At 38.2% G+C, this 27348-nt stretch overlaps 1 protein-coding gene across 1 annotated transcript in view; it reads right to left on the bottom strand.

Annotated features, from left to right (window-relative positions):
- The window catches only part of LOC123563801 (ribonuclease 3-like), a 165604-nt gene that overhangs the window by 11415 nt on the left and 126841 nt on the right, over window positions 1–27348 (bottom strand). The window contains exons 21-28 of the mRNA XM_053524236.1: window positions 24986–25088; window positions 19155–19324; window positions 14950–15053; window positions 14572–14677; window positions 14264–14423; window positions 13684–13766; window positions 4498–4604; window positions 3987–4132 (exon numbers count right to left, since the gene is read on the bottom strand). Of these exons, the coding sequence (XP_053380211.1) occupies window positions 3987–4132; window positions 4498–4604; window positions 13684–13766; window positions 14264–14423; window positions 14572–14677; window positions 14950–15053; window positions 19155–19324; window positions 24986–25088 (979 nt within the window). The remainder of the gene's footprint in view (window positions 1–3986; window positions 4133–4497; window positions 4605–13683; window positions 13767–14263; window positions 14424–14571; window positions 14678–14949; window positions 15054–19154; window positions 19325–24985; window positions 25089–27348) is intronic.

Here is a 27348-nt window from a genome sequence, read left to right as displayed (position 1 = left end):
AATACCCCACTCACCGGTAATGTATTAGACGTATTTTGAACGCTGTTTTATGTTACATAAGAAATTCTAATGTATAAATGGGACATTTATTTACCTTAAACCCTACTGAAAAATACATTAAAAGAATTATAACGTTGTGTCAGCTTCTCATTTCATCATGATTCTAAAAGAAAGTTGGAATTGTGTATCCCAGAAGTAAACATATAACGCTGTCTAAGAAGTGCGCGGTCATGAAAATTACATATGAAATGCAATTGCAATGGGGGTTCATGTAACTAAAAGAGAAAAAGCGCAGACGGTCTTAAAAATTTAATTTCGAATACATGAAGAAAATCGATAAATAAGATAGAAAATTGTTAAATCACCGTTGTTAATATACGATATTAAAAAGGGAGAACAATCTCAAAATGGCTTGCAGTGCGTCGAATCTTCGTTAATTCCGATGAATTGAATGTGATGATTACGAAAAACGGCTGCATTTTATTAGAGTTTTTCTGATCGCTCGATGTCCGTCGTCCGTCGTTTGTCTGTCTGTCGTCCATCAACATTTAGCTTGTGTATGCGATAGAGGCTGTATTTTTCAACTGATCTTCATGAAATTTGGTCCGAATGATTACCTTGATGAAATCTAGGCAGAGTTCGAAAATGGGTCATCTGGGGTCAAAAACTAGGTCACTAGGTCAAATCAATGAAAACCTTGTGTATGTGATAGAGGCTGTATTTTTCAATTGATCTTCATGAATTTTGGTAAGAATGATTATTACCTTGATGAAATCTAGGCCGAGTTCGAAAATGGGTCACCTAGGGTCAAAAACTAGGTCACTAGGTCAAATCAAAGAAAAACCTTGTGTATGCGATAGAGGCTGTATTTTTCAAATGATCTTCATGAAATTTGGTCAGCATGATTACCTTGATAAAATCTGGACCGAGTTTGAAAATAGGTCATCTAGGGTCAAAAAGTAGGTCACTAGGTCAAATCAAAGAAAACCCTTGTGTATTATATAGAGGCTGTATTTTTATGCCCCCGAAGGGAGGCATATTAGTTTTCAACTGTCCGTTCATTAGTTCGTTCGTCACAATGTAAACTTTTTGCATTAAGGCACTTCACTCGCGAACCACTGCACCCAGAACCTTCAAACTTCACATGCTGATAGTACTTATTGAGTACACCAACCCTACTGACTTTGGGGTCACCAGGTCAAAGGTCAAGGTCACAGGGGCCAACGTTAACATTTTGCATGAAGGCACTTTACTCGCGAACCACTGTACCCAGGACCTTCAAACTTCACATGCTGATAGTACTTATTGAGTACACCACCCCTACTGACTTTGGGGTCACCAGGTCAAAGCTCAAGGTCAAAGGGGCCTATTTTAACTTTTGCATGAAGGCACTTTACTCGCGAACCACTGCACCCAGGACCTTCAAACTTCACATGCTGATAGTACTTACTGAGTACACCACCCCTACTGAGTTTGGGGTCAACAGGTCAAAGGTCACGGTCACAAGGGCCAATGTTAACTTTTTGCATGAAGGCACTTTACTCGCGAACCACTTCACCCAGGACCTTCAAACTTCACATGCTGATAGTACTTATTGAGTACACCACACCTACTGACTTTGGGGTCAACAGGTCAAAGGTCAAGGTCACCAGGTCAAAGGTCAAGGTGCTGCGGGGGCATTTGTCACCATTAGTGACAGCTCTTGTTTCAATTGATCTTCATGAAATTTTGTCAGAATGATTTATCTTAATAAAATTTAGGCCGAATTTGAAAATGGGTCATTTGGGGTCAAAAACTAGGTCACTAGGTCAAAATCAAAGAAAAACCTTGTGTATGCGATACAGCTGTATTTTTCAATTGATCTTCATTAAATATGGTCAGAATGATTGCCTTGGTGAAATTTAGGCCTGTTACGAATATGGGTCATCTGGGGTCAAAAGCTAGGTCACTAGGTCAAATCAAAGAAAAACCTTGTGTATGCAATAGGGGCTGCATTTTGCACCGGATCTTCATGAAATTTGATCAGAATGTTTGTCTGGATGACACCTAGGTCAATTTGAATATGGGTCATCTACGTCAAAAACTAGGTCACCCGGTCAAATTAAAGAAAAACCTTGTGTACGCAATAGGGGCTGCATTTTACACTGGATATATATAAAATTTAGTCAGAATGATTGCCTTAATGAAATCTAGGTCAGGCTAGAATATGGGTCATCTGTGGTTAAAATCTAGGTCACTAGGTCAAATCAAAGAAGAACCTTGTGTATGCAACAGAGACTGTATTTTTCAATTGATCTTCATGGAATTTGGTCAAAATGATTACCTTGATGAGAGAAAGGTCATGTTTGAATATGGGTCATCAGGGATCAAAAACTAGGTCGCTAGGACAAATCAAAGAAAAACATTTTCAATGCGATAGAGGTTGTATTTTTCGAGGTTCATGAAATTTTGTCAGAATGATTGCCTTGATCAAGTTCGAATGTTGGTTACCTTGGCTTAAAAACTAGGTCACTAGGTCAAATTTAAGAAAATGCTTGCACTTCAAGATACCACATTTTTGGTCCAATCTTAATGAAAATTGGTCAGAATATTTGTTTCCATGAAACCACTATGTCAAACATGTTTACACTGTTATGGTGTGTTTCTCAGGTGAGCGACCTAGGGCCATCTTGGTACAAAATTGGGCCTGTTGTTTGATTTTTTATTCACTCAAATGTTCATGTCATCCGCTTAACTGGTGCAAACTTAAACGGTTTGACAGTTGACTGACCAATGCTACACGCTTGTTATGCAAACAATCTAATTTTGACACGGTACTGATTGCCTAATTGTCACATGTCTACATGTATTTAAACTTTAACAAAGTAAGCTAGCAGGACAATTATTGATTTTTGTACAGTTGTCATGGCAAAGGTGTTAAGGTACTTGTAGTTTTAATGCTGGTTATGATCAAATTAAATAACATCCGCGGACTCGTCTTGTTTTTTTTTAACCCCGAAAATTCGGGAGCCAAGAGCATACCGCGTTATAACGAATACCGCGGTATATCGAATAGCATTATAACGGGTTTCGAGTGTACTAGTTTTTGACCCCACATGACCAGTTTCGAACTTGACTTAGAGATCTTCAAGACCAAACATTTTAACCAAGTTTCATAAAGATTGGGTCACAACTGTGGCCTCTAAGTGTTCACAAGGCAAATCTTGACGGACGACGCATGACGGACGCCGATGGATGGTCACAATACCTTACCTTCCTGCTCAGGTGAGCTAAAACAATGTTTGGATCTCAGTGGGATTTGAACTGACTCCCTTTCGTTCCGCTGACCAAAAAGTAGCTTTTGGCCCAATGCTCTAGACCACTGCGCCACCATGGAATTTTATAAGTGTAAAGATTCAATAAGTTATCCTGACCTTGACCCCATATACAATCCTAACCTTAGTTTTTCTATAAGCTACCCATAGGGAAAGTTTAATTCCAATACATCAATGCAAACTTAAGTTATTGAGCAGAAACCATTTTTTCTATTTTTAGCAACAGTGATCTTGACCTTGAACCTAGTGACCTCATATCCAATCCCAAACTTCGTCTCTGTGCAAGCTATCTATATACTAAGTTTCATTTGAATCAGCAAACCAACTGACATGAGCAAAACAATATACCCCTTCATCTTCAAAGACAGAGCATAAATATTGTAAGACTATTTCTCAGCACATGTATGGCGCAAAATAATAAGCTGAGGTGATGCAAATACTGCCATATTTAAATGAAAATCAAACTTTCAAATCACTTTTTGTATCACAATAATACATAATTTGTCATTACCAAACAGCCAAAACAGGGTACTTTACATGAGATTTATAAAAGTATTTCTATTCATCTATATACAGATAAATGTTTTTGATATAACTGTCTACTTTCCATAGACAATTCAATTACACAAGCATTATCACCTAAATACATATAATTCCAGCTGCCTTACTCACCTTGTGACTGTTTTAGTGCTGCTTCCGCTGCTACCATCTCTGCCTGCTGTTTACTGCCAGCTACACCAACTGCAAGTCTCTTCTCCCGGAAGTAAACTGCCACCATATACTTACGTAGATTTGTTGGTCCGTATTTTCTTATTACCCTGTTTTATACAGTAAATATTCATACTAAGACACATAGATATTTCTTAGCAATGAATAATTTTTTGAAACTTGTGTTTTCATCAACTGCTCATTATTTCATAATTTAGAGACACCTTGTAAAATGTTTTTCTAAAAATTATTTACAATTAATGAAAAAATTAAAACTTTCCACTCATTAAAGCTGTGGAGAAAATATTTCACAACTTAAGAAATAAGAAGAAAAAGATCATTAAAAATTTTCAACAGCTGATAGGAGATTCAACTTCAAACAAAATACAATGTATAAAAGTTTGTGAAAGTAAGCTGATAAAGGGGTAAGTTAGGCACAATATATATAAAGCATATACTACAATGGAAGTCATACTTATAAACAGGTATATCAGGACTGTCATCATTCATTTCCCGGAGTGTGAGACAACACTGTTGTAACTGAGACTTGGGATCATTCCATTCTTGGTCTGCGATAAAGTCCTGAAAATATTAAGGTCTCATTTTAGATCCGGTAAAAATAACTGACTGGCAACATTTTGATTAATTACCAACTGACACAAATTCTCTCTAGTAAAGTCAGCAGAATTTTCAATGGGATAACAGTATCAATTACTTCAGTACAGTGAAACGCAGCTCTCTCGAGCAGAAACGCAGCTCGCTCAGAAACGCAACTCACTCAAGCAGTATACACTTAGGCACCAGGTCAGAACAGTGAAACGCAGCTCGCTCAAGCAGTATACACTAAGGCACCAGGTCAGAACAGTGTAATGCAACTCGCTCAAGCAGTACACACTAAGGCACCAGGTCAGAACAGTGAAACGCAGCTCGCTCAAGCAGTACACATTTAGGCACTAGGTCAGAACAGTGTAATGCAACTCGCTCAAGCAGTATACACTTAGGCACCAGGTCAGAACAGTGTAATGCAACTCGCTCAAGCAGTACACACTTAGGCACCAGGTCAGAACAGTGTAATGCAACTCGCTCAAGCAGTATACACTTAGGCACCAGGTCAGAACAGTGAAACGCAACTCGCTCAAGCAGTACACACTTAGGCACCAGGTCAGAACAGTGAAATGCAACTCGCTCAAGCAGTACACACTTAGGCACCAGGTCAGAACAGTGAAACGCAGCTCGCTCAAGCAGTACACACTTAGGCACCAGGTCAGAACAGTGAAACGCAGCTCGCTCAAGCAGTACACACTTAGGCACCAGGTCAGAACAGTGAAACGCAGCTCGCTCAAGCAGTACACACTTAGGCACCAGGTCAGAACAGTGAAACGCAGCTCGCTCAAGCAGTACACACTTAGGCACCAGGTCAGAACAGTGAAACGCAACTCGCTCAAGCAGTACACATTTAGGCACTAGGTCAGAACAGTGTCATGCAACTCGCTCAAGCAGTACACACTAAGGCACCAGGTCAGAACAGTGTAATGCAACTCGCTCAAGCAGTACACACATAGGCACCAGGTCAGAACAGTGAAACGCAACTCGCTCAAGCAGTACACACTTAGGCACTAGGTCAGAACAGTGAAACGCAGCTCCCTCAAGCAGAAACGTAACTTGCTCAAGCAGTACACACTTAGGCACCAGGTCAGAACAGTGAAACGCAGCTCGCTCAAGCAGTACACACTTAGGCACCAGGTCAGAACAGTGAAACGCAGCTCGCTCAAGCAGTACACACTTAGGCACTAGGTCAGAACAGTGAAATGCAGCTCCCTCAAGCAGAAACGTAACTCACTTAAGCAGTACACACTTAGGCACCAGGTCAGAACAGTGAAATGCAGCTCGCTCAAGCAGTACACACTTAGGCACCAGGTCAGAACAATGAAACGCAGCTCCCTTAAGCAGTACACATTTAGGCACTAGGTCAGAACAGTGAAACGCAGCTCCCTCATGCAGAAACGCAGCTCGCTCAAGCAGTACACACTTAGGCACTAGGTCAGAACAGTGAAACGCAGCTCCCTCAAGCAGAAACATAACGCACTCAAGCAGTACACACTCACCAGGTCAGAACAGTGAAACACAGCTCCCTCAAGAAGAAACAGAACTCGCTCAAGCAGTACACACTTAGGCACTAGGTCAGAACAGTGAAACGCAGCTTGCTCAAGCAGAAACGAAACTCGCTCAAGCAGTACACTCTTAGGCACCAGGTCAGAACAGTGAAACGCAGTTTGCTCGAGCAGAAACGCAACTCGCTCAAGCAGTACACACTCAGGCACCAGGTCAGAACAGTGAAACGCAGCTCCCTCAAGCAGAAACGCAACTCGCTCAAGCAGTATACACTCAGGCACCAGGTCAGAACAGTGAAATGCAGTTTGCTCAAGCAGAAACGCAACTCGCTCAAGCAGTACACACTTAGGCACCAGGTCAGAACAGTGAAACGCAGCTCCCTCAAGCAGAAATGCAACTCGCTCAAGCAGTTCACACCTTGGCACCAGGTCAGAACAGTGAAACACAGTTCGCTCAAGCAGAAACGCAACTCCTCAAGCAGTACACACTTGGGCACCAGGTCAGAACAGTGAAACGCAGCTCCCTCAAGCAGAAATGCAACTCGCTCAAGCAGTACACACTCAGGCACCAGGTCAGAACAGTGAAACGCAGCTCCCTCAAGCAGAAACGCAATTCGCTCAAGCAGTACACACTCAGGCACCAGGTCAGAACAGTGAAACGCAGCTCCCTCAAGTAGAAACACAACTCGCTCAAGCAGTACACACTTAGGCACTAGGTCAAACAGTGAAACGCAGTTTGCTCAAGCAGAAACGTAACTCACTCAAGCAGTACACACTTGGGCACCAGGTCAGAACAGTGAAAAGCAGCTCGCTCAAGCAGTACACACTCAGGCACCAGGTCAGAACAGTGAAACGCAGCTCCCTCATGCAGAAACGCAGCTCGCTCAAGCAGTACACACTTAGGCACTAGGTCAGAACAGTGAAACGCAGCTCCCTCAAGCAGAAACACAACTCGCTCAAGCAGTACACACTTAGGCACTAGGTCAAACAGTGAAACGCAGTTTGCTCAAGCAGAAACACAACTCGCTCAAGCAGTACACACTTAGGCACTAGGTCAAACAGTGAAACGCAGCTTGCTCAAGCAGAAACAAAACTCGCTCAAGCAGTACACACTCAGGCACCAGGTCAGAACAGTGAAACGTAGCTCCCTCAAGCAGAAACGCAACTCGCTCAAGCAGTGCACACTCAGGCACCAGGATGTACAGTGAAATGCAGCTTGCTCATGCAGTGCACACTCAGGCACCAGGCAGTGCAGTGAAACACAGCTCGCTCAAGCAGTGCAAACTCAGGCACCAGGGCTGAAGTGAGCAATTCAGGTGGTCTCTGGATGTTTTCCTTACATTTTTTTTGTTTGGACCACTCTAAACACTGAATGACTTGACTAAAACTGCATATCCTCTGGCAACTTTCAGTAACTGGTGTTTTCCTTATATCATATTCCTCGATAGTGTTCATGTGTTTTAAGCTCGCCTGTTGACAGGGTGAGCTTTTGTGATCGCCCTTTGTCCCTCCCTTCACAATTTCCTTGTGAACATGATAGAGATCACATTTTGTATTTGATTTTAATCAAACTTGCAATCAACTTGTATGGGCATAGTATCTCAGTTCCTTTCGAAAACTGGCCAAATCCCATCATGGGCTCCATAGTAATGGCACCTTAAAGGGCCAAAATTTGCCATTTTTGTCTTGTGAACATGATAGAGACCACATTTTGCAATCAACTTTAATAAAACCTGCACACAACTTGTACTGGCATAATATCTTGGTTCCTTTCGAAAACTGGCCAGATCCCATCATGGGTTCAAGAGTTATGGCCCTTTAAAGGGCCAAAATTTGCTATTTTTGGCTTGTGAACATGATAGAGACAACATTTTGCAATCACTTTATATCAAACTTGCACGAAACTTGTATTGGCAAAATATCTCGGTTCTTTTCAAAAACTGACCAGATCCCATCATGGGTTCCAGATGGACTTGGACAATCAGTGAAGATACATATTGACTGAATTTATGACAAATTACCTCCTTTTGTTTTTTATGTAAATAAATATACCTAGCTAAGCAGCTTCTAATGAGATTGGTTTAAACGTTATTTATGTCTTCCACGGTAAGAAATTTCTACTTTTATTTACTTTTCTAATATATTGTTGTAAAGGCTTGTACTCTGTATCTTCTACATGCATATACCAATGCATGATTACCTCACCTGATTTTAATAAAAATGGATTTATCTCAGTAAGTATTTATAGGACTCATTTGAAATTTCATTATTGTCATTAGTTGGACTGAGACAATCAGGGTAGAGGACTATGGACTGATTTTATGTCTAATTACCTCCCTTTGTTTCAAATTAAAATGGGTATATCTCCGTAACTAATGAAAATACTGATCTGAAATTTCATTTATGCCATCACATGGACTTAGACTATCAGTTTAGATACATACTTACTGAATTTATGACAAATTACCTCCCTTTATTTTTTATGTAAATGAATATACGTTAGCAGCTTCTAATGAGATGGGTTTTAAATGTTATTTAAGTCTTCCAGGGTAAGGAATAGTCATGCTAGTACAAAAATGCAGCATTTGAGCCTAGGACCGTCAAACTTGGTATGGAGATTGGTCCCAACTAGTACGTGACCCATAGGTCAAAAGGGACAGTTACAAGAAAATATTTATCCTGATGATATTTAATGTGTATGCCTATGTGATCCATGTCAAAACTTGATCTTATCATTAAGAGCAATGGTACTCAGGTGAGCTATATAGGGCCATCATGTCCCTCTTGTTGATATTAACATATATAATATAGCAAGTTAAAAATGTTTTACTGATGTGCAAAGCAGGGTCTCTGTGGCCAAGTGGTTAAGGCCACTAACTCTGTACCTTTTGCCCCAAACCGCTATGCGGATGAAACCTCGTTATGGGTGTAGTATTCTTTCATGTGAGGAAACTATCTAGCTGGCTTAAAGAAAGTTGGTGGTTCTACTAAGGTCCCTAACTGTCCCTGAAATAATGCTAAGAGGGTAGCTGGGATCTTCCTTCACCTTTAAAAGCTGGAAAGTCACCATATGACCTATAACTGTGGATGCAATGCTAAAACATAACAATATAAGATAAATGACTGACGTGAAAATGGTTGTAAATATGAACACTGACATCAGAGGGAGGCCAAATTACCTTAATTACTTAACCAATGATTCCTCTATTATCTTTAGTTAATTTATTGTAAATATGTCACACTTGAAAAATAGCATTAAGGGTCAAGGAAAAGGTGAAAATGCAACAAGGTCTTTATTAGCTTGATGAATACAAATCTGACAGATTATGCCAACTGTAAAGAAACAGCATGACATTTACAATTATGCAGATAGAACATGAATGAATGAATGAGTTGGGTTTTATGACGAATCGACACAAAAAGGTCATATATCGCCAAAGATAGAACATGAAAATAACAAAAATATACAAGAGGGTCATGATGACCCTGTATCGCTCACCTGAGTAATATGAGCAATATGTTTCAAATATCAAACGATGCTAAAATATTAAGAAAACAGGTCAGTAGGTCACATTCATGGCCACTGAAAGTCAGTTTTAAGACCGGTGTGCAGAATTGTATACTGTAAGTGTATCAATATTAGCGGAGTACTAATTTTTGCGCTATTAGCGGGATCGGGTTTGCGCTAATTCATGTCTAGCGCTAATATTAGACTGAAATGAAAGGCTTTTCTAATAAAAAAGTAACATTTATCGCATCTAAAATACCGTTATTACAATACAACAGAACACAGAGAAATACATATGATATCTATTGTGTAAATATGACAATAACTGCATTCTTAACTGATATCCTGCAGAAAGTTTTAAATAAAATGAGTAAACATGTTTAAACATTAGTGCAGAACTCAAATAATTTTGTAAATTAAGTTGCATTTTTTATCCTGGCCATTGTCCGTAAACATCGTATATAACACCTTCGGAGTAGATCGCCAGTTTGTCTGGTCGAGTTATTTTCTAGTGTCATCATAACATTTTACTGCTTTGAAAGCCAAGTGTGAATTTGAAAACAAACAATTATCAACATTCTGCACTGTATTCATGTATAAAGTTACAGTACACAGATTAACACTGATCTAAATGAATGTACATTTATTTGCGTGCCTGGTCGATTTAATAACGTTATCAATATGAGATTTTTCCATAGTAAGAAAAGAAAGAAAAAGAAAACAGATCAACATGCACAATCTATACTGCTTTTTATTTAAAAAAAAAGACGTAATTCAAATGCAAATAATATTAGGTAATATTTTTAAAGAAAAAAAAAAAGAGCATAATATCTATATTCAATGGCAAAACAGTTTGACACAACGGTTCGGGCCATTGCTTATTTTTCGGAAATTGGTGTTTCAGACTGGCTATTTTAGCGCTGCTGATACTGCGCTAATACAAGTACGCGCTAATAAGTCGAAACGACTCAATTTAAGGCATTTGCCCTAAAATTTAGCTGTGCTAATACAAGTACACTTACAGTATGTCATTCAAATTTCAAAGCTTATCTTAAACAAGAGGGCCATGATGGCCCTATATTGCTCACCTGTTATCATTGCACTTGAGGACAAGAAGGTCCTCAGAAAAAATATCTAAGTCCAAAGGACAGGAACAACAAAGGAAAGAAATTTAACCAAAAGGAAAAAAAATTCTTACAAGGTACAGATATGTCAATATACACCCAAAAATTGGCGGTACCATCCATGTTGTACCACAGAAAAGTGGTCTCGGTTTTTCCCTAAGGCCAATAATAAAAAAGTTACTAAAAATAAGCTATTTATATTAACGTAAAAGGGAAGTAATTAAAAAGAAAATTATTGTAAGTGTACAAAAGAAGGATCTGCCAAATAAATCTGTTGACAAAAATGAAATTTCAGATCAGTATCTTCATTAGTTACCGAGATATACCCATTTTAATTTGAAATAAAGGGAGGTAATTTGACATAAAATTAGTCCATAGTTATCTACCCTGATTGACTCAGTCCAACTAATGATAATAATGAAATTTCAAATAAGTCCTATAAGTCCTTACTGACATAAATCCATTTTGACTACAATCAGGGGAGGTAATCAGATATAAAATAACTCTGGAACCTACCATTGGATCTGATTTGTCATGGAATCCAAGATTTATTGTTGTTGAAGATATTTTGGAAGTTTGTATCAAATAAAACCATAAATGAAGTCTCTATATGGCTGCAAAATCCAAAATAGCCAATTCTGGACCTTCAAGGGGCCATAACTCTGGAACCCATGATGGAGTCTGGCCAGTTCAAGAAAGGAACCAAGATCTTGTGGTGATACAAGTTGTGTGCAAGTTTGGTTAAAATCAAATCATAAATGAAGTTGCTATTGTGCAGACAAGGTCAAAATAGCTAACTTTGGCCCTTTCAGGGGCCATAACTCTGGAACCCATTATGGGATCTGGCCGGTTCAACAAAGGAACTGAGATCTTATGGCAACACAAGTTTTGTGCAAGTTTGGTTAAATTCAAATCATAAATGAAGCTGCTATTTTGCAGACAAGGTCAAAATAGCTAATTCTGGCCCTTTCAGGGGCCATAACTCTGGAACCCATAAAGGAATCTAGCCAGTTCAAGAAAGGAACCAAGATCTTATAGTGATGCAAGTTGTGTGCAAGTTTGGTTAAAATCAAAAATGGCTGCAAAATCCAAAATAGCCAATTTTGGACCTTCAAGGGGCCATAACTCTGGAACCCATGATGGAATCTGGCCAGTCCAAGAAAGGAACCAAGATCTTGTGGTGATACAAGTTGTGTGCAAGTTTGGTTAAAATCAAATCTTAAATAAAGTTGCTATTGTGCAGACAAGGTCAAAATAGCTAATTCTGGCCCTTTCAGGGGCCATAACTCTGGAACCCATTATGGGATCTGGCCGGTTCAACAAAGGAACTGAGATCTTATGGCAACACAAGTTTTGTGCAAGTTTGGTTAAATTCAAATCATAAATGAAGCTGCTTTTTTGCAGACAAGGTCAAAATAGCTAATTCTGGCCCTTTCAGGGGCCATAACTCTGGAACCTATAAAGGAATCTAGCCAGTTCAAGAAAGGAACCAAGATCTTATAGTGATACAAGTTGTGTGCAAGTTTGGTTAAAATCAAATCATAAATGAAGCTGCTATTGTGTAGACAAGGTCAAGATAGCTAATTCTGGCCCTTTCAGGGGCCATAACTCTGGAACCCATAATGGAATCTGGCCAGTTCAAGAAAGGAACCAAGATCTTATGGTGATACAAGTTGTGTGCAAGTTTGGTTAAAATAAAATCATAAATGAAACCACTATTGGCAGACAAGAAATTGTTGACGGACGGACGGACGCACGACGGACGAAGGGTGATCACAAAAGCTCACCTTGTCACTATGTGACAGGTGAGCTAAAAACAAGAAAGTAGGTCAAGGTCACAGTCAAGTGACCACTACTTGGGGTCATCAGGTAATTATAATTAAACAGTCTAGGAAATATGATTAGATAACTTTTCAATTTTTTTTTTCACTATACATGTACCTTATATAACAAGTGGCCCCAAGGGCGGGCCTCTTTTCAACCCAGGGGCATAATTTGAACAAACTTGTTAGAGAACCACTAGGCAATGCTACCGGTACATACCAAATATCAATGGCCTAGGCTTTGCAGTTTTTGGACAAGAGATTTTTAAAGTTTTTTCCCATATAAGGCTATGTAAACCATGTGACCCCCAGGGCAGGGCCATATTTCACCCTAGAGGGATAATTTGAACAATCTTAGTAGAGGACCACTAGATGATATCCAAGCCCTTGGCCCTGTGGTTTTGGACAAGAGATTTTCAAAGTTTTCCCTATATAAGTCTATGTAAACCATTCGACCCCCAGGGCGGGGCCATATTTCACCCTAGAGGGATAATTTGAACAATCTTAGTAGAGGACCACTAGAATGATGATGCTACATAAATATCAAAGCCTGAAGACCCACGGTTTTGGACAAGAAGATTTTCAGTTTTCCCTTTGTAAGTCTATATAAACCATGTGACCCCCCGGGCAGGGCCATTTTTGATCCTAGGTAGATAATTAGAACAACTTTGGTAGCAGACCACTAGATGATGCTACAAACCAAATATCAAAGCCCTAGGACCTGTGGTTTTGGACAAGAAGTTTTTCCTTTTGGTTGCCATGGCAACCAGAGTTCTGTATGGAATTCAATTATTTGGACAGGGAGAGGACAAACTTAAGCTTATAAAGCTTCCTGTCCAATCCTTTATTGTATATTTGTAATCATGTTGTAAAAATATTGCAAAATAAAATGTTTAAACCAATTCTTTGAACAATTTTTAAAGAAGACTATCAAAGGAACATCCCTGTGAAGTGTCATCAAAATTGGCCTGGTGGTTTAGGACGAGATGTTCTTTAAAGGAAAATGTGGACGGACGATGGATGCTGGACAACTCCGGACAGTGAGCGATGGCAATAGTTCACCCTGAGCTAAAAACTCTAGAAATGTATTCATACCTCTAATCTAGGGAAAAAGCAAACATCTGTAAGTATCTGACATGGTTCCAAGCCTCCATCAACATACAGAGCACCATATAGTGCTGAAATATAGCAAATAAAGGTCTAGTGTAAACTTATATATTTCCCGTTGGTTGCACAGCAAATTTTAGTGTCTTATGTTAAATGCGCTCCAGGACTGCAACCTGACCTCCTGACCAACACTTGTGCCTTGGTAACAGGTATTGGACATGGTAATGATGCTCAGAAATTTCTGTGTGATTACATTATCCATGAATTCTACTTTGTATTCTTTGACTGTAACTGAAATTCTAAGAAACACATGGCATCCATACAAGCAGGGAAATGCTAGAATCATGAACAGAGAGTAAGTAATGGGATGGAATTGCCAATTATGATTACGGGTCCATTACTTTAACAAAAAAAAAAACTAGACTAATAAAAATTCAGTTTTCTTGAAAACTTTTCACAAAATAAAACAAGAATGTATCTCTTCAGGCAGTGACAGGTTAAAGAAATTAACAAATATTCCCAAATACAGGTACTAAGAAAACTGAAATTAAATTATAGGGAAACTTACATTCTAACAAATCTGCTTTTTCTTTAGTTTTCAGATCAGAGTAATTCAGAGGTCTTTCATCAACCTTGGTCATGTTTGCTTTTATGACAAAATCTGGCATTCCAAGCTCTGTGGCTACAGTTGACTGAGTTTTATTGTTCACAAGGGAACTCCGCAACAACTGAAATGTAAATCTGATGATATTAAATTTTTTTATTTGCAACACCATTTTTTAATAGCTGATTTGTTTCTGGAAATGATTGGTGGTGAATTTTAACAAGATCTGATTTGTAGCTAATTTACAGATATGAGATGCATATTAAACTTACAGTAAGATGTCCTTCATGATGATCAGGGAAATGTTTGAAGAGATATTCTGTACAGATCAACTGCATTATAGTATCTCCAAGAAACTCAAGCCGTTGATTGTGCCCACTGAAAGAAAATGGTGTTGTATTCAATAATAGTAATAATAATAATAATGATAACGACTTTATTTATAGTGGATAACATATTTGGCTAAGCCAATTTACAATATGGTCCATATGCATGGATATTGCAGTTGCATTAACTACAAAATTAAATTCCTATGAAATTACCATGATATGATTAGATAAAATTGCCTTTCTTTTTATCCTCTACAGTTGAAAAAGCTATTGTTTGGCTAAGTGAAATATTTCAATAATTTATTTTACAAGTATACTTACTAAGTAAGATTATTATATCCAACATTCCTTTGAGTGAATGCTCTTGCCAGCAAGCGAATGTGTCTAAAGTCATAACCGATGTCTTCTTCAAACTGAACTAGTTTCTGCAAGCAGAATATGACAAAACTCATAAAAACATACCATTTTATTTGTATTCTTACAATACATTAGAAGAAACTAGAAGATGCTTTTGTAGAAAAACACATATCTCGCCCAATGCATAGTCGTATAGGCAAGAAGTCAATAGGGGACAGAAGCGAAAGTCAAAAAGACACTGATGGCTGGCTGCAATAGGGATCATCTACTTGGCATGTCCAATCATCCCACCAAGTTTCAACATTCTGGGCCTAGTGGTTCTCAAGTTATGAACTGGAAATGGTTTTCCATGTTCAGGCCCCTGTGACCTTGACCTCTGATTGAGTGACCCCCAAAATGAATAGGGGTCATCTACTCTGCATGTCCAATAATCCTATTAAGTTTCAACATTCTGGGTCAAGTGGTTCTCAAGTTATTGATTGGATGAATTTTCTATGTTCAGGCCCCTGTGACCTTGACCTTAGCTCAACTGACCCCAAAAACGATAAGGGTCATCTACACTTTAAGTCCTATCATCCTATGAAGTTTGAGGGTTCTGGGTCAAATGGTTCTCAAGTTATTGATCCAAAACCGTTTTCCATGTTCTGGTCCCTGTGACCTTTACTTTTGATCAAGTGACCCAAAAAGCAATAGGGGTCATCTACTCTACATATCCAATCATCCTACGAAGTTTTAACATTCAGGGTCAAGTGGTTTTCAAGTTATTGATCAGAAACGGTTTTCCATGTTGTGGCCCCTGCAACCTTGACCTTTGATCTAGTAAACACAAAAATAATAGGGGCCATCTTCTCTGTAAGCCCTATCACCCTATGAAGTTTGAAGGCTGTAGGTCAAATGGTTCTCAAGTTATTGATCGAAAGTGAAAAGTGATGGACAGATGGCCCCTGTGACCTTGACCTTTGATGATGTGACCCCAAAAACAATAGGAGTCATCTTCCCTGTAAGTCCTATCATCCTATGAAGTTTGAAGATTCTAGGTCAAATAGTTCTCAAGTTATTGACCGGAAATGGATTTCCATGTTCTGTCTGCTGCGACCTTTAATAGAGTGACCCCAAAATCAACAGGGGTCATCTACTCTGCATGTCGAATCATCCTATAAAGTTTCAACATTCTGGGTTAAGTGGTTCTCAAATTATTGACCGGAAATGGTTTTCCATGTTCAGGCCCCTTTGACTTTGACCTTTGATGGAGTGACCCCAAAAACAATAGAGGTCATCTATTCTACTCCAGCAGCCCTGCCACCCTATTAAGTTTGAAGGTTCTAGGTCAAATGGTTCTCCAGTTATTGATCGGAAATGAAGTGTGACGGATGGATGGACAGACTGGGCAAAAACAATAGGTCTCCCACAGTGGGGGTTGGGGAGACATAAATATTGAATAATAATATATGTCTTCATAATATGCAATAAAAGGTATAATTCTTTATACATAAATATTGTGATTTGATTATTCTGCAAGACATTGGTAAACAAGAGGACCATGATGGTCCTGAATCGCTCACCTCTTCCCACATGACCCAGTTTTGACTATGACGTCGTTTTTTCTATTATTTGACATAGTGACTTAGTTTTGAACTTGACCTAGGTATTATCAAGATAAAAATTCTGACCAATTTTCATGAAGATCCATTGAAAAATATGGTCTCTAGAGAGGTAACAAGGTTTTTCTAATATGAATTAAGGCACTGCCTAGCATTGGGGATTTATCTTTTATATATCCGCTTAGAAAGAAATATTCAACGCTCAAGAAAGTGAAACTTTGCTCTAAACTGTAGTTTACATTTAGTGTCATAATACCTCTTACAGCGAATATCATACTTTGCAAAATTTACGGAAGCCATGCCGGTGACGTCATTCAGCGTTCTCGCACTAGCTTTTAGAATTTTGTTTTGTTTGTTTGCACTCCACGCAGAAACTTGACGGTCTTTACACTTCCTTACTGTTTTAAAAGTGTTTTTCAGTTGCATGTACAGTTTTCATTACAAAAAAGAAGTAAAATAATCATGTTAGCGCGGTTTACGAGTTTCTATGACTGATTCGGGGTGCATGGATGTTCATAAAGACAACCAGTCAGCGGATTTTACATAAACCGGAACCGGAAAACATCGAAAAAATTGCCTCAGTATATGAAAACAGCAAAGACAAATATCTATATACGGACGTTACCGTCTCGGGGATTTTCATCCCCTATTATTTGACCTATTGACCTAGTTTTCGAAGGTACGTGACCCTGTTTTGAACTTTACCTAAATATCATCAAGGTGAACATTCTCACTAATTTTCATGAAGATCTCATGAAAAATATGGCCTCTAGAGTGGTCACAAGGTTTTTCTAGTTTTATACCTACTGGCCTAGTTTTTGACCGCACGTGACCCGGTTTCGAAACTGACCTAGATATCATCAAGGTGAACATTCAGATCAATTTTCATGGAGATCCATTGAAAAATATGGCCTCTAGAGAGGTCAAAAGATTATAATAATTTTAGACCTACTGACCTAGTTTTTACCGCACGTGACTCAGTTTCAAACTTTACCTAGATATCATCAAGATAAACATTCAGACCAACTTTCATACAGATCCCATGAAAAGTATCGTCTCTAGAGAGGTCATAAGGTTTTTTATATTATTTGACCTACTGACCTAGTTTTTTAAAGCGCGTGACCCAGTTTCAAACTTGACCTAGAAATCATCAAGGTGAACATTCTGACCAATTTTCATGAAGATCCATTCACAAGTATGGCCTCTAAAGAGGTCACAAGGTTTTTCTATTTTTAGACCTACTGACCTAGTTTTTGACCACAGTTGACCCACTTTCGAACTTCACCTAGATATCATCAAGATGAACATTCAGACCAACTTTCATACAGATCCCATGAAAAAATATGGCCTCTAGAGAGGTCACAAGGTTTTTTTATTATTTGACCTACCGATCTAGTTTTTGAAGGCACGTGACCCACTTTCGAACTTGACCTAGATATCATCAAGATGAACATTCTGACCAATTTTCATGAAGATCTCATGAAATATATGGCCTCTAGAGAGGTCACAAGGTTTTTCTATTTTTAGATCTACTGACCTAGTTTTTGACCGCATGTGACCCAGTTTCGAACTTGACCTAGATATCATCAAGATGAACACTCAGACTAACTTTCATACAGATCCCATGAAAAATATGGCCTTTAGAGAGGTCACAAGGTTTTTCTATTATTTGGCTTACTGACCTAGTTTTTGAAGGCACATGACCCAGTTTCGAACTTGACCTAGATATCATCAAGGTGAACGTTCTGACCAATTTTCATGAAGATCTTGTGAAATATATGACCTCTAGAGAGGTCACAAGGTTTTTCTATTTTTAGACCTACTGACCTAGTTTTTGAACGCATGTGACCCAGTTTCGAACTTGATCTAGATATCATCAAGGTGAACATTCTGACCAATTTTCATGAACATCTTGTGAAATATATGGCCTCTAGAGAGGTCACAAGGTTTTTCTATTTTTAGACCTACTGACCTAGTTTTTGATGGAACGTGACCCAGTTTCGAACTTGACCTAGATATCATCAAGATGAACAGTCTGACCAACTTTCATAAAGATCCCATGAAAAATGTGACCTCTAGAGTGGTCACAAGCAAAAGTTTACGGACGCACGGACGACGGACACCGCGCGATCACAAAAGCTCACCTTTTCACTTTGTGACAGGTGAGCTAAAAATTGTCAAAGTGATAATTCTGAAAAAGAGGCACATCAATAAAGGTCAAAGGTCATCATATTTTTGAAATTGGAAACTCCTTAACTGCCGTAAACTTGACTTAGGCAGCTTGTTTCTTTTCCCAGTGATTAAAACTGAAAGCAGTACATGTAGTTAAAAGATTTTCAGGAATGGCTTATTTCAGGTGTGTATGTAACAATTTCAACAGATACAATGTGAATTATGTTATTATAACTCCTCCTAAAATTTGATTAAAAGTAACAAACATTCTCCCATTTGCTGTACGAAAATGCTTTTTCATACCAAAACAGTACCGCTACTTGCCTAAAATTTGTTATGTTGATTAAAATAAGATACATGATAACCATATTAATCTTCTGCAAAATAAAGCATTACCTGTAAAACATGACTTTGTTCTATCCAGTGTCTGTCTCCGTTTGGCTCGTCAGAAATCAGTGGATGTTTTGGAGTGTTTACCCATGTATCAAAGAGATCTTCCTCTTGAAAACAGGTCTTAGAAAATACCCTGTCTGCTAATTCTATACCACCATCAAGAAATAATGCACCTATGTTGTAAAAGTAGCAAAGTAAAGTGCAGTTGCAAACAAGAGCAGATGGAGGACAGCAACGCTTGACTATTCAACAGCCTTGTCAACTGAATGAAAATAAAAGTTGAAAAAGGGGAATAATTTTGAAAACTGACTTTCAGTGACCATGAATGTGACCTACTGACCTACTTTCTTGTTTTTTAAGATACAGCCTTGAAATTTGGATGACATATACAGTTTTGCACACTTATCTTAGAACTGACTTTAAGTGACCATGAATATGACCTACTGACCTACTTTCTTGTTTTTGAAGCTTTAGCAAAGAAATTTGTTCAAGCAAGCAACTTAACTCAGGTGAAGGATATAGGGCCTTTTTTGACCCTAGGGGGATAATTTGAATAATCTTGGTAGAGACCACTAGATGATGCTACTTTACAAATATCAAAGCCCTAGGCCTTGCGGTTTTGGACAAGAAGATTTTTTAAGTTTTTCCTTTTGGTTGCCATGGCAACCAGAGTTCTGTACGAAATTCAATTCTTTGAATAATTTTTAAAGAAGACCATCCAAGGATCATGCCTGTGAAGTTTCATCAAAATTGGCCTATGGTTTAGGAGGAGATGTTGTTTAAAGGAAAGTGTGGACGGACGGATGACGGACGGACGCCGGACGGTGAGCGATCACAATAGCTCACTCTGAGCCCTTGGCTCAGGTGAGCTAAAAACTGCTAAGTCGAAAAAGGGAAATAATTTCGTAAAATATTAATTATAATTAAACAGTCTAGGAAATATGATCAGATAATTTTTGAAGTATTTTTTCCTATGTAACTCTTTTCACCCCAGGGGCATAATTTGAACAATTTTGTTAGAGAGCCTCTAGGCAATGTTACATATTGAATATCAAAAGCGTAGGCCTTGAACTTTCAGTCAAGATGATTTTTTAAATTTTGTTTCCTATGTAAAACATGGGACCCCAAGGGCAGGGCCTCTTTTTATCCCAGATGCATAATTTGAACAATCTTGGTAAAGAACCATCAGGCAATGCAAGATACCAAATATCAAAGGCCTAGGTCTTTTGGTTTCAGACAAGATTTTTTATTTTTTTTCCTATATAAGTCTATGTAAAACTTGGGACCCCCAGGAGGAGGCCTCTTTTCACCCAAGGGGCATAATCTGAACAATTTTTATAGAGGACCGTTAGATGATGTCACATGCCAAATATTGAGGCTCTGTGGTTTTGGACAAGAAGATTTTCAAAGATTCCCCTATATAAGTCTATGTAAACCATGTGACCCCCAGGGCACGGCCATATTTGACCCTAGGGGAATATTTTGAACAACTTTGGTAGAGGACCACTAGATGATGCTATATAGCAAATACAAGAGGGCCATGATGGCCCTATATCGCTCACCTGTTATCATTGCACTTAAGGACAAGTCTTCAAGGTCAAAAGATCATAATAGAAATCAATCAAAAGAATTATGAGAAAATATAGTTGAAATTTTCTTTAAGTAACTTTAAAAACAAGATCTGAAAACTTTTTGTAGAGGTCCACTAGGCAATGCTACATGTCAAATATCTAAGCTCTTCTGGTTTATTTTTAGAAAATTTTGAAGATTTTTCTATGTACAATCAAGTAACCTCATGGGGCAGGGTCAATTTGACCCCAGGAGTCATGATTTGAATAAACTTTGTAAAAGTCTAATAGGCAATGCTGCATGTCAAATATCTAAGATCTAGGCCTTCTGGTTTATTTTTAGAATTTTTTTTTTAAGATTTTCCTATGTAAAATCAAGTGACCCCTAGGACGGAGTCAATTTTGACCCCGGAGGACAAGGTTTGAACAAATTTTGTAGAGGTCCACTAGGCAATGCTACATGTCAAATATCTAGTCTCTAGGCCTTCTAGTTTATTTTTAGAAAATTTTTGAAGATTTTCCTATGCAAAATCAAGTGACCCCTGGGACGGGGTCAATTTTGACCCAGGGGGTCATGATATGAAAATTTTTTGTAGAGGTCCACTAGGTAATGCTACATGTGAAATATCTAAGCTCTAGGCCTTCTGGTTAATTTTTAGAAAACTTTTGAAGATTTTCCTATGTAAAGTCAAGTGACCCCTAGAGCGGGGTCAATTTTGACCCCTGGGTCATAATTTGTATAATTTTAGTAGAGGTCCACTAGGCAATGCTACATGTCAAATATCTAAGCTCTAGAGCTTCTGGTTTTACAGAAGAAGATTTTTTAAATATTTTCATATGTAAAATCAAGTGACCCCTGGGGCAGGGTCAATTTTGACCCCGGGGGCCATGATTTGAACAAATTTTGTAGAGGTCCACTAGGCGATGCTACATGTCAAATATCTAAGCTCTAGGCCTTCTGGTTTATTTTTAGAAATTTTTTGAAGATTTTCCTATGTAAAATCAAGTGCCCCCTGGGGCGGGGTCAATTTTGACCCCGGGGTCATGATTTGAATAATTTTAGTAAAGGCCCACTAGGCAATGCTACATGTCAAATATCTAAGCTCTAAGGCTTCTGGTTTTTGAAAAGAAGATTTTTTAAGATTTTCTTATGTAAAATCAAGTGACCCCTGGGGCGGCGTCAATTTTGACCCAGGGGTCATGATTTGAACAAACTTGGTAGAGGTCCACTAGGCAATGCTTCACACCAAATATCTAAGCTCTAAGGCTTCTGGTTTTTGAGAAGAAGATTTTTTAAGTTTTTCCTTTCGGTTGCCATGGCAACCAGTGTTCTGCATGGAATTCAATTCTTTGAACAATTTTGAAAGATGGCCATCCAAGGAACATCCCTGTGAAGTTTCATCAAAATTGGCCTGTTGGTTTAGGAGGAGATGTTGTTTAAAGGAAAGTGTGGACGGATGTACAACGGACGGGTGGATGGCCGGACGCCGGGCGATCACAATACCTCACCCTGAGCACTTTGTGCTCAGGTGAGCTAATAAAAGCCCTATGACCTGTGGTTTTGGCCAAGAAGATTTTTAAAGTTTTTCCTTTCGGCTGCCATGGCAACCAGTTTTACTTGGAATTCAATTCTTTACAGACAATTTTTAAAGACCATCCAATTTTTTTTTTTTTTTTGTTTGTTTGTTTTTTTTTTTGGTTTAACGCCATTTTTCAACAGTATTTCAGTCATATAATGGCGGGCAGTTAACCTAACCAGTGTTCCTGGATTCTGTACCAGTACAAACTTGTTCTCTGCAAGTAACTGCCAACTTCCCCACATGAATCAGAGTGAAGGACTAATGATTTCAGACACAATGTTGTTTATCAAATAGTCACGGAGAACATACGCCCCGCCCGAGGATCAAACACACGACCCCGCAGTCCGTAGACCAATGCTCTACCTACTGAGCTAAGCGGGCGGGTTCGAAGACCATCCAAGGAACACCCCTGTAAAGTTTCATCAAAATTGGCCTGGTGGTTTAGGAGGAGATATTGTTTAAAGGAAAGTGTGGCCGGACGCCGGACGGTGAGCAATCACTATAGCTCACCCTGAGCCTTTGGCTAAAGTAAGCTAAAAAAATGCAAAGTAGAGTTATGGGACCTGCACAGTGCATGTCAGATCATGACAGTGAACAAGTGTGTGAAGTTTCAATCCATTCCCTTTATGGAAACTGAGATACCAGCTTACATACAAAACCTTATCCAAAACTGCTAAGTGGAAAAAGGGACATAATTTTAAAAAAAGTAGAGTTATGGGACCTGCTTAGTGCATGTCAGATGATGACAGTGAACATGTGTGTGAAGTTTCAATCCATTCCCATTAGTGGGTACTGAGATACCAGCTTACATACAAAACCTTAACCAAAAATTTCTAAGTCGAAAAAGGGGCTTAATTTTGTAACAAGAGGGCCTAGATGGCCCTAGGTCGCTCACCTAAGAAACACACCATAACAGTGTAAAACATGTTTGACCTAGTGATTTCATGGAAACAAATATTCTGACCAATTTTCTTTAAGACTGGACCAAAAAATTGGTCTCTTGTGATAAAACAAGCATTTTCTTAGATTATGATATGACCTAGTTTTTGACCCTAGATGACCCATGTTCAAACTCGACCTAGATTTTATCAAGGCAATCATTCTGACCAAAATTCATGAAGATCAATTGAAAAATACAGCCTCTTTCACATATACAAGTTTTTTCTTTGATTTGACCAAGTGACCTAGTTTTTGACCTCAGATGACCCATATTCAAATTCGACCTAGATTTCATTAAGACAATCATCCTGACCAAATTTCATAAAAATCAATTGAAAAAAAACAGTCTCTATCGCATACAAAAGATTTTTCTTTAATTTGACCTAGTGACCTAGTTTTTGACCTCAGATAACCCATATTCAAACTCGACCTAGATTTCATCAAGGCAATCACTCTGACCAAGTTTCATGAAGATCAATTGAAAACTACATCCTCTATTGCATACACAATGTTTTTCTTCGATTTGACCTAGTGACCTAGTTTTTGACCCCAGATGACCCATTTTCGAACTCGGTCTAGATTTTATCAAGGTAATCATTCTGGCTAAATTTCATGAAGATCAGTTGAAAAATACAGCCTCTATCGCATACACAAGGTTTTTCCTTGATTTGACCTAGTGACCTAGTTTTTAATCCCAGATGACCCATTTTCGAACTCGGCCTAGATTTCATCAAGGTAATCATTCTGACCAAAATTCATGAAGAATAATTGAAAAATACTGCCTCTATCGCATACACAAGGTTTTTCTTTGATTTGACCTAGTGACCTAGTTTTTGACCCGAGATGACCCATTATCGAACTCGGCCTAGATTTCATCAAGGCAATCATTCTGACCAATATTCATGAAGATCAATTGAAAAATACAGCCTCTATCGCATACACAAGGTTTTTCTTTGATTTGACCTAGTGACCTAGTTTTTGACCCGAGATGACCCATTTTCAAACTCGGCCTAGATTTCATCAAGGTACGGACGCCGGACATTGAGCGATCAGAAAAACTCACCTGAGCATTGCTCAGGTGAGCTAAAAAAGCAAAATAGAGTTATGAATCCTGTGCAACGCAAGTCAGTTTATCACAATGAATAAGTGTGTGAAGTTTCAATCCATTCCAACAAGAGGTTACTGAGATACCAGCTTACATACAAAAACTCAACCAAATCGTGACGCCGATGCTGACGCCGACGCACGGGCGAGTCCAATAGCTCTACTATTCTTTGAATAGCCAAGCTAAAAATGGCAACAAAAATTAAGTGTTTATACTACTAAAATTTATCTTAGGTTGATTGTGAAGCCAGTTCTATTACTTCTATTAACCACTCTTGACACCTCATTCCTGATGGAATCAATCTCCAGCAGGGTATGAGGGAAGAGAAGCCAGTTTCCCTTTCTATCATGCTGAGAGCCAAACACGGAAGCTACCAATGTCATTTTTCATGTCCTTGTTTTGACTCAGTAAGTGATCCAACCCATGACCTCCATACTTGAAGCAGACACTCTATCACTAGGCCATCAAGGCTTTTATCAGAAAGGAATTGCAGTGACCCTGGGTTCAGGTAGTAAGTTATATGTTCTTAAAACTAATTTGCCATTCTATCACCTTATCTTAAACAGCTGCAAAGAAGGCTTTTTGAAAGTAATAAATTATATGCATTTAAATTAATGATACTTCACTGGTATACCAGCTTACCCATAAGAGCCTCAAAACAGTTGGCCATTGCATGCTTCAAATTACTGTCATGACAAAGGTCTGGTCCATGAGCATATAAAAGGAACTCTTGCAGTCGAAGTTTCTGAAAGACAGAATTAACTTATATCTGGTTCTTTCGGCTATATGTTTACTTCATAATAATGCAATTGCTCTTTAAGGAGTTCTTTAAATTCAGACTTTTTAAAAACTGCAGAATATACTAAACACATTCAGCAGATAAAAAGGTAGGGTTGTGTGCTTAACTTTTTGCTCACTGACTTGAAAACTTAGGACCTCTTGTAACTTTCCAAATGAAAGTCCACGCAAAATCACTATTTCTATGATATTTTTTGTGAACAGAATTTCTTGTACAATGTAGATTTTAATAAAACTGTTCACAATTTAAGGTCGGTGTCCGTGTAATATCTTTTCGTCGAAACATGTTTGGTCTAACAGAAAAATGGACGAAAAGACATTTAATTTATGCCTAATGGACATTATGCAGAATGCGACAATTAGCCGATAAAATTTACAGACCACGACACTTGGTCGAAAATAAATTATTATCATTGATAATTACTCAAATTAAACGATCAGTAAACGCCTAAAGGTGTTGCTTGTTGTTAATTCCCTAAAGTGTTGTTTTGGTTCTTTTGATTAGAAAGAATATTAGACGAATTATGTTCACAAACGAGAAATCATAATCCGGCCTACCGACAACAATAGTTATAGACTAACTGAACAATCTCTTTTCATGATTTATATTATATATCATTATGTATTTCATTATTATATTAGGCCAGAGTTTTTTAATAACTTGGGTTACGGGAGATTTTCCAAAAATGAGCATTAGGAGGAGGGAATAAAAATAAAAATAAAGTAGGAAAATGTTAGCATCGGAAAAAAAAATATAAAAAAAAATGAAAAAAAAACACACAAAAATTTATTTTGTAAAAAGTGCCACTGGGTTAAAAAAATTGTTGTTTCAGGCAAATGTAGATTCACAACACAGTCTAGATAAATCAGAATGTTGCTTGCCTGCTTTAAACATATATATAGCTTGCTAATAAATAGAGACTAAACACGTCTGGCATTGTATTCTGTTTCTGGTGTTTGGTGTGATTATATATAGTGTTGTGTAGTATTGTTGTCACATCCTATGCATATTGTGTTTCTGACCTTTTAACCCTTAGCACCTAAGTTTCTAAAATGTACAGGTGCATCATTCAATTTGGGTAATACCATTTATCATTCGAAGGGGTGTTCACTCAAAATGTACTGACTGAATAGTGAACAGTGCAGACTATGATCAGTCTGCACGGATGTGCAGGCTGATCTAGGTCTGCACTGGGCGCAAAGGCAAAACCAATCGGTTGTACCATTGTAAGGGTTAAGGAAGACGAAAATACTTTTCACTTTTTTCTTTTATGATTTCTCCATTTTTCATTTATGCACCGACATGGGCCGTTTTACACAATACATGCCAGGCAGTCCCAAGCCTGTTAAGTGTGAGGGGGCTGTTAAAAGTTACTGGACTCCATTATTATCTGGCTACAACTTTGAAAGTAATTTGAGGTAGACTTTAAAATTTAAATTGCGAATTTTAAAAACAATCAGCAAAGGTACTACATTCAAACTTACACATACTTTTTCTTTAATAGTTCAAGATTTTGTAATATTACTCAGTTTCAAATGTTTTAAAATATTAAAAGTAATTGGTCCATACATAGAGTTCAGTACCCTTGCAGGGCTTCCATTATGATTCAGTTTCATGGAGTCAGGACTGCCTAACATTCAGATTTTGGAGTCCCTCTTAAATTTTCTTGGGAGTCCTACATATTTTCACTTTCTACAGTTACCTTCAATACCATCAACATCATCATCACCATCACCATCATCATCATAATCATAACTATCATCATCATACTAATTGGTTCAGAACAGTGCATAAAGTAATAGAATTGAGAGAAAAGGGCCACTAGATTGATTAGAAAACATCTTAATTAACAAAAAATATTTTATTGTTTTTTAAATTTATAGCAACAGTCAGCATTTTATTAAAATCACCAGATTTACTGTTGTTCAGCTACAAAACGAAAATCCACTTAAAAAAATCTGAAGTACATTTTACTTGGAGTAGAACTAGAAAATGCTTTTGTAAAAAAGCGCATGTCTCCCCCAATGCAAAGTCCTATAGGCAAGAAGTCAATAGGGGTCAGGAGCGAAAGTCAAAGAGACACTGATGGTTGGCTGCAATAGGGATCATCTACTTGGCATGTCCAGTCATCCCGCTAAATTTCAACACTCTTGGCCTAGTGGTTCTCAAGTCACTGTTCAGGCTCCTGTGACCTTGACCTTTGATC

Source organism: Mercenaria mercenaria, chromosome 15 (assembly GCF_021730395.1).
Source record: "Mercenaria mercenaria strain notata chromosome 15, MADL_Memer_1, whole genome shotgun sequence".
Classification (NCBI taxonomy): Eukaryota; Metazoa; Mollusca; class Bivalvia; order Venerida; family Veneridae; genus Mercenaria; species Mercenaria mercenaria.
The sequence above is the reverse complement of the archived record's forward strand: the minus strand, read 5'-3'. Positions and strand labels throughout refer to the sequence as shown.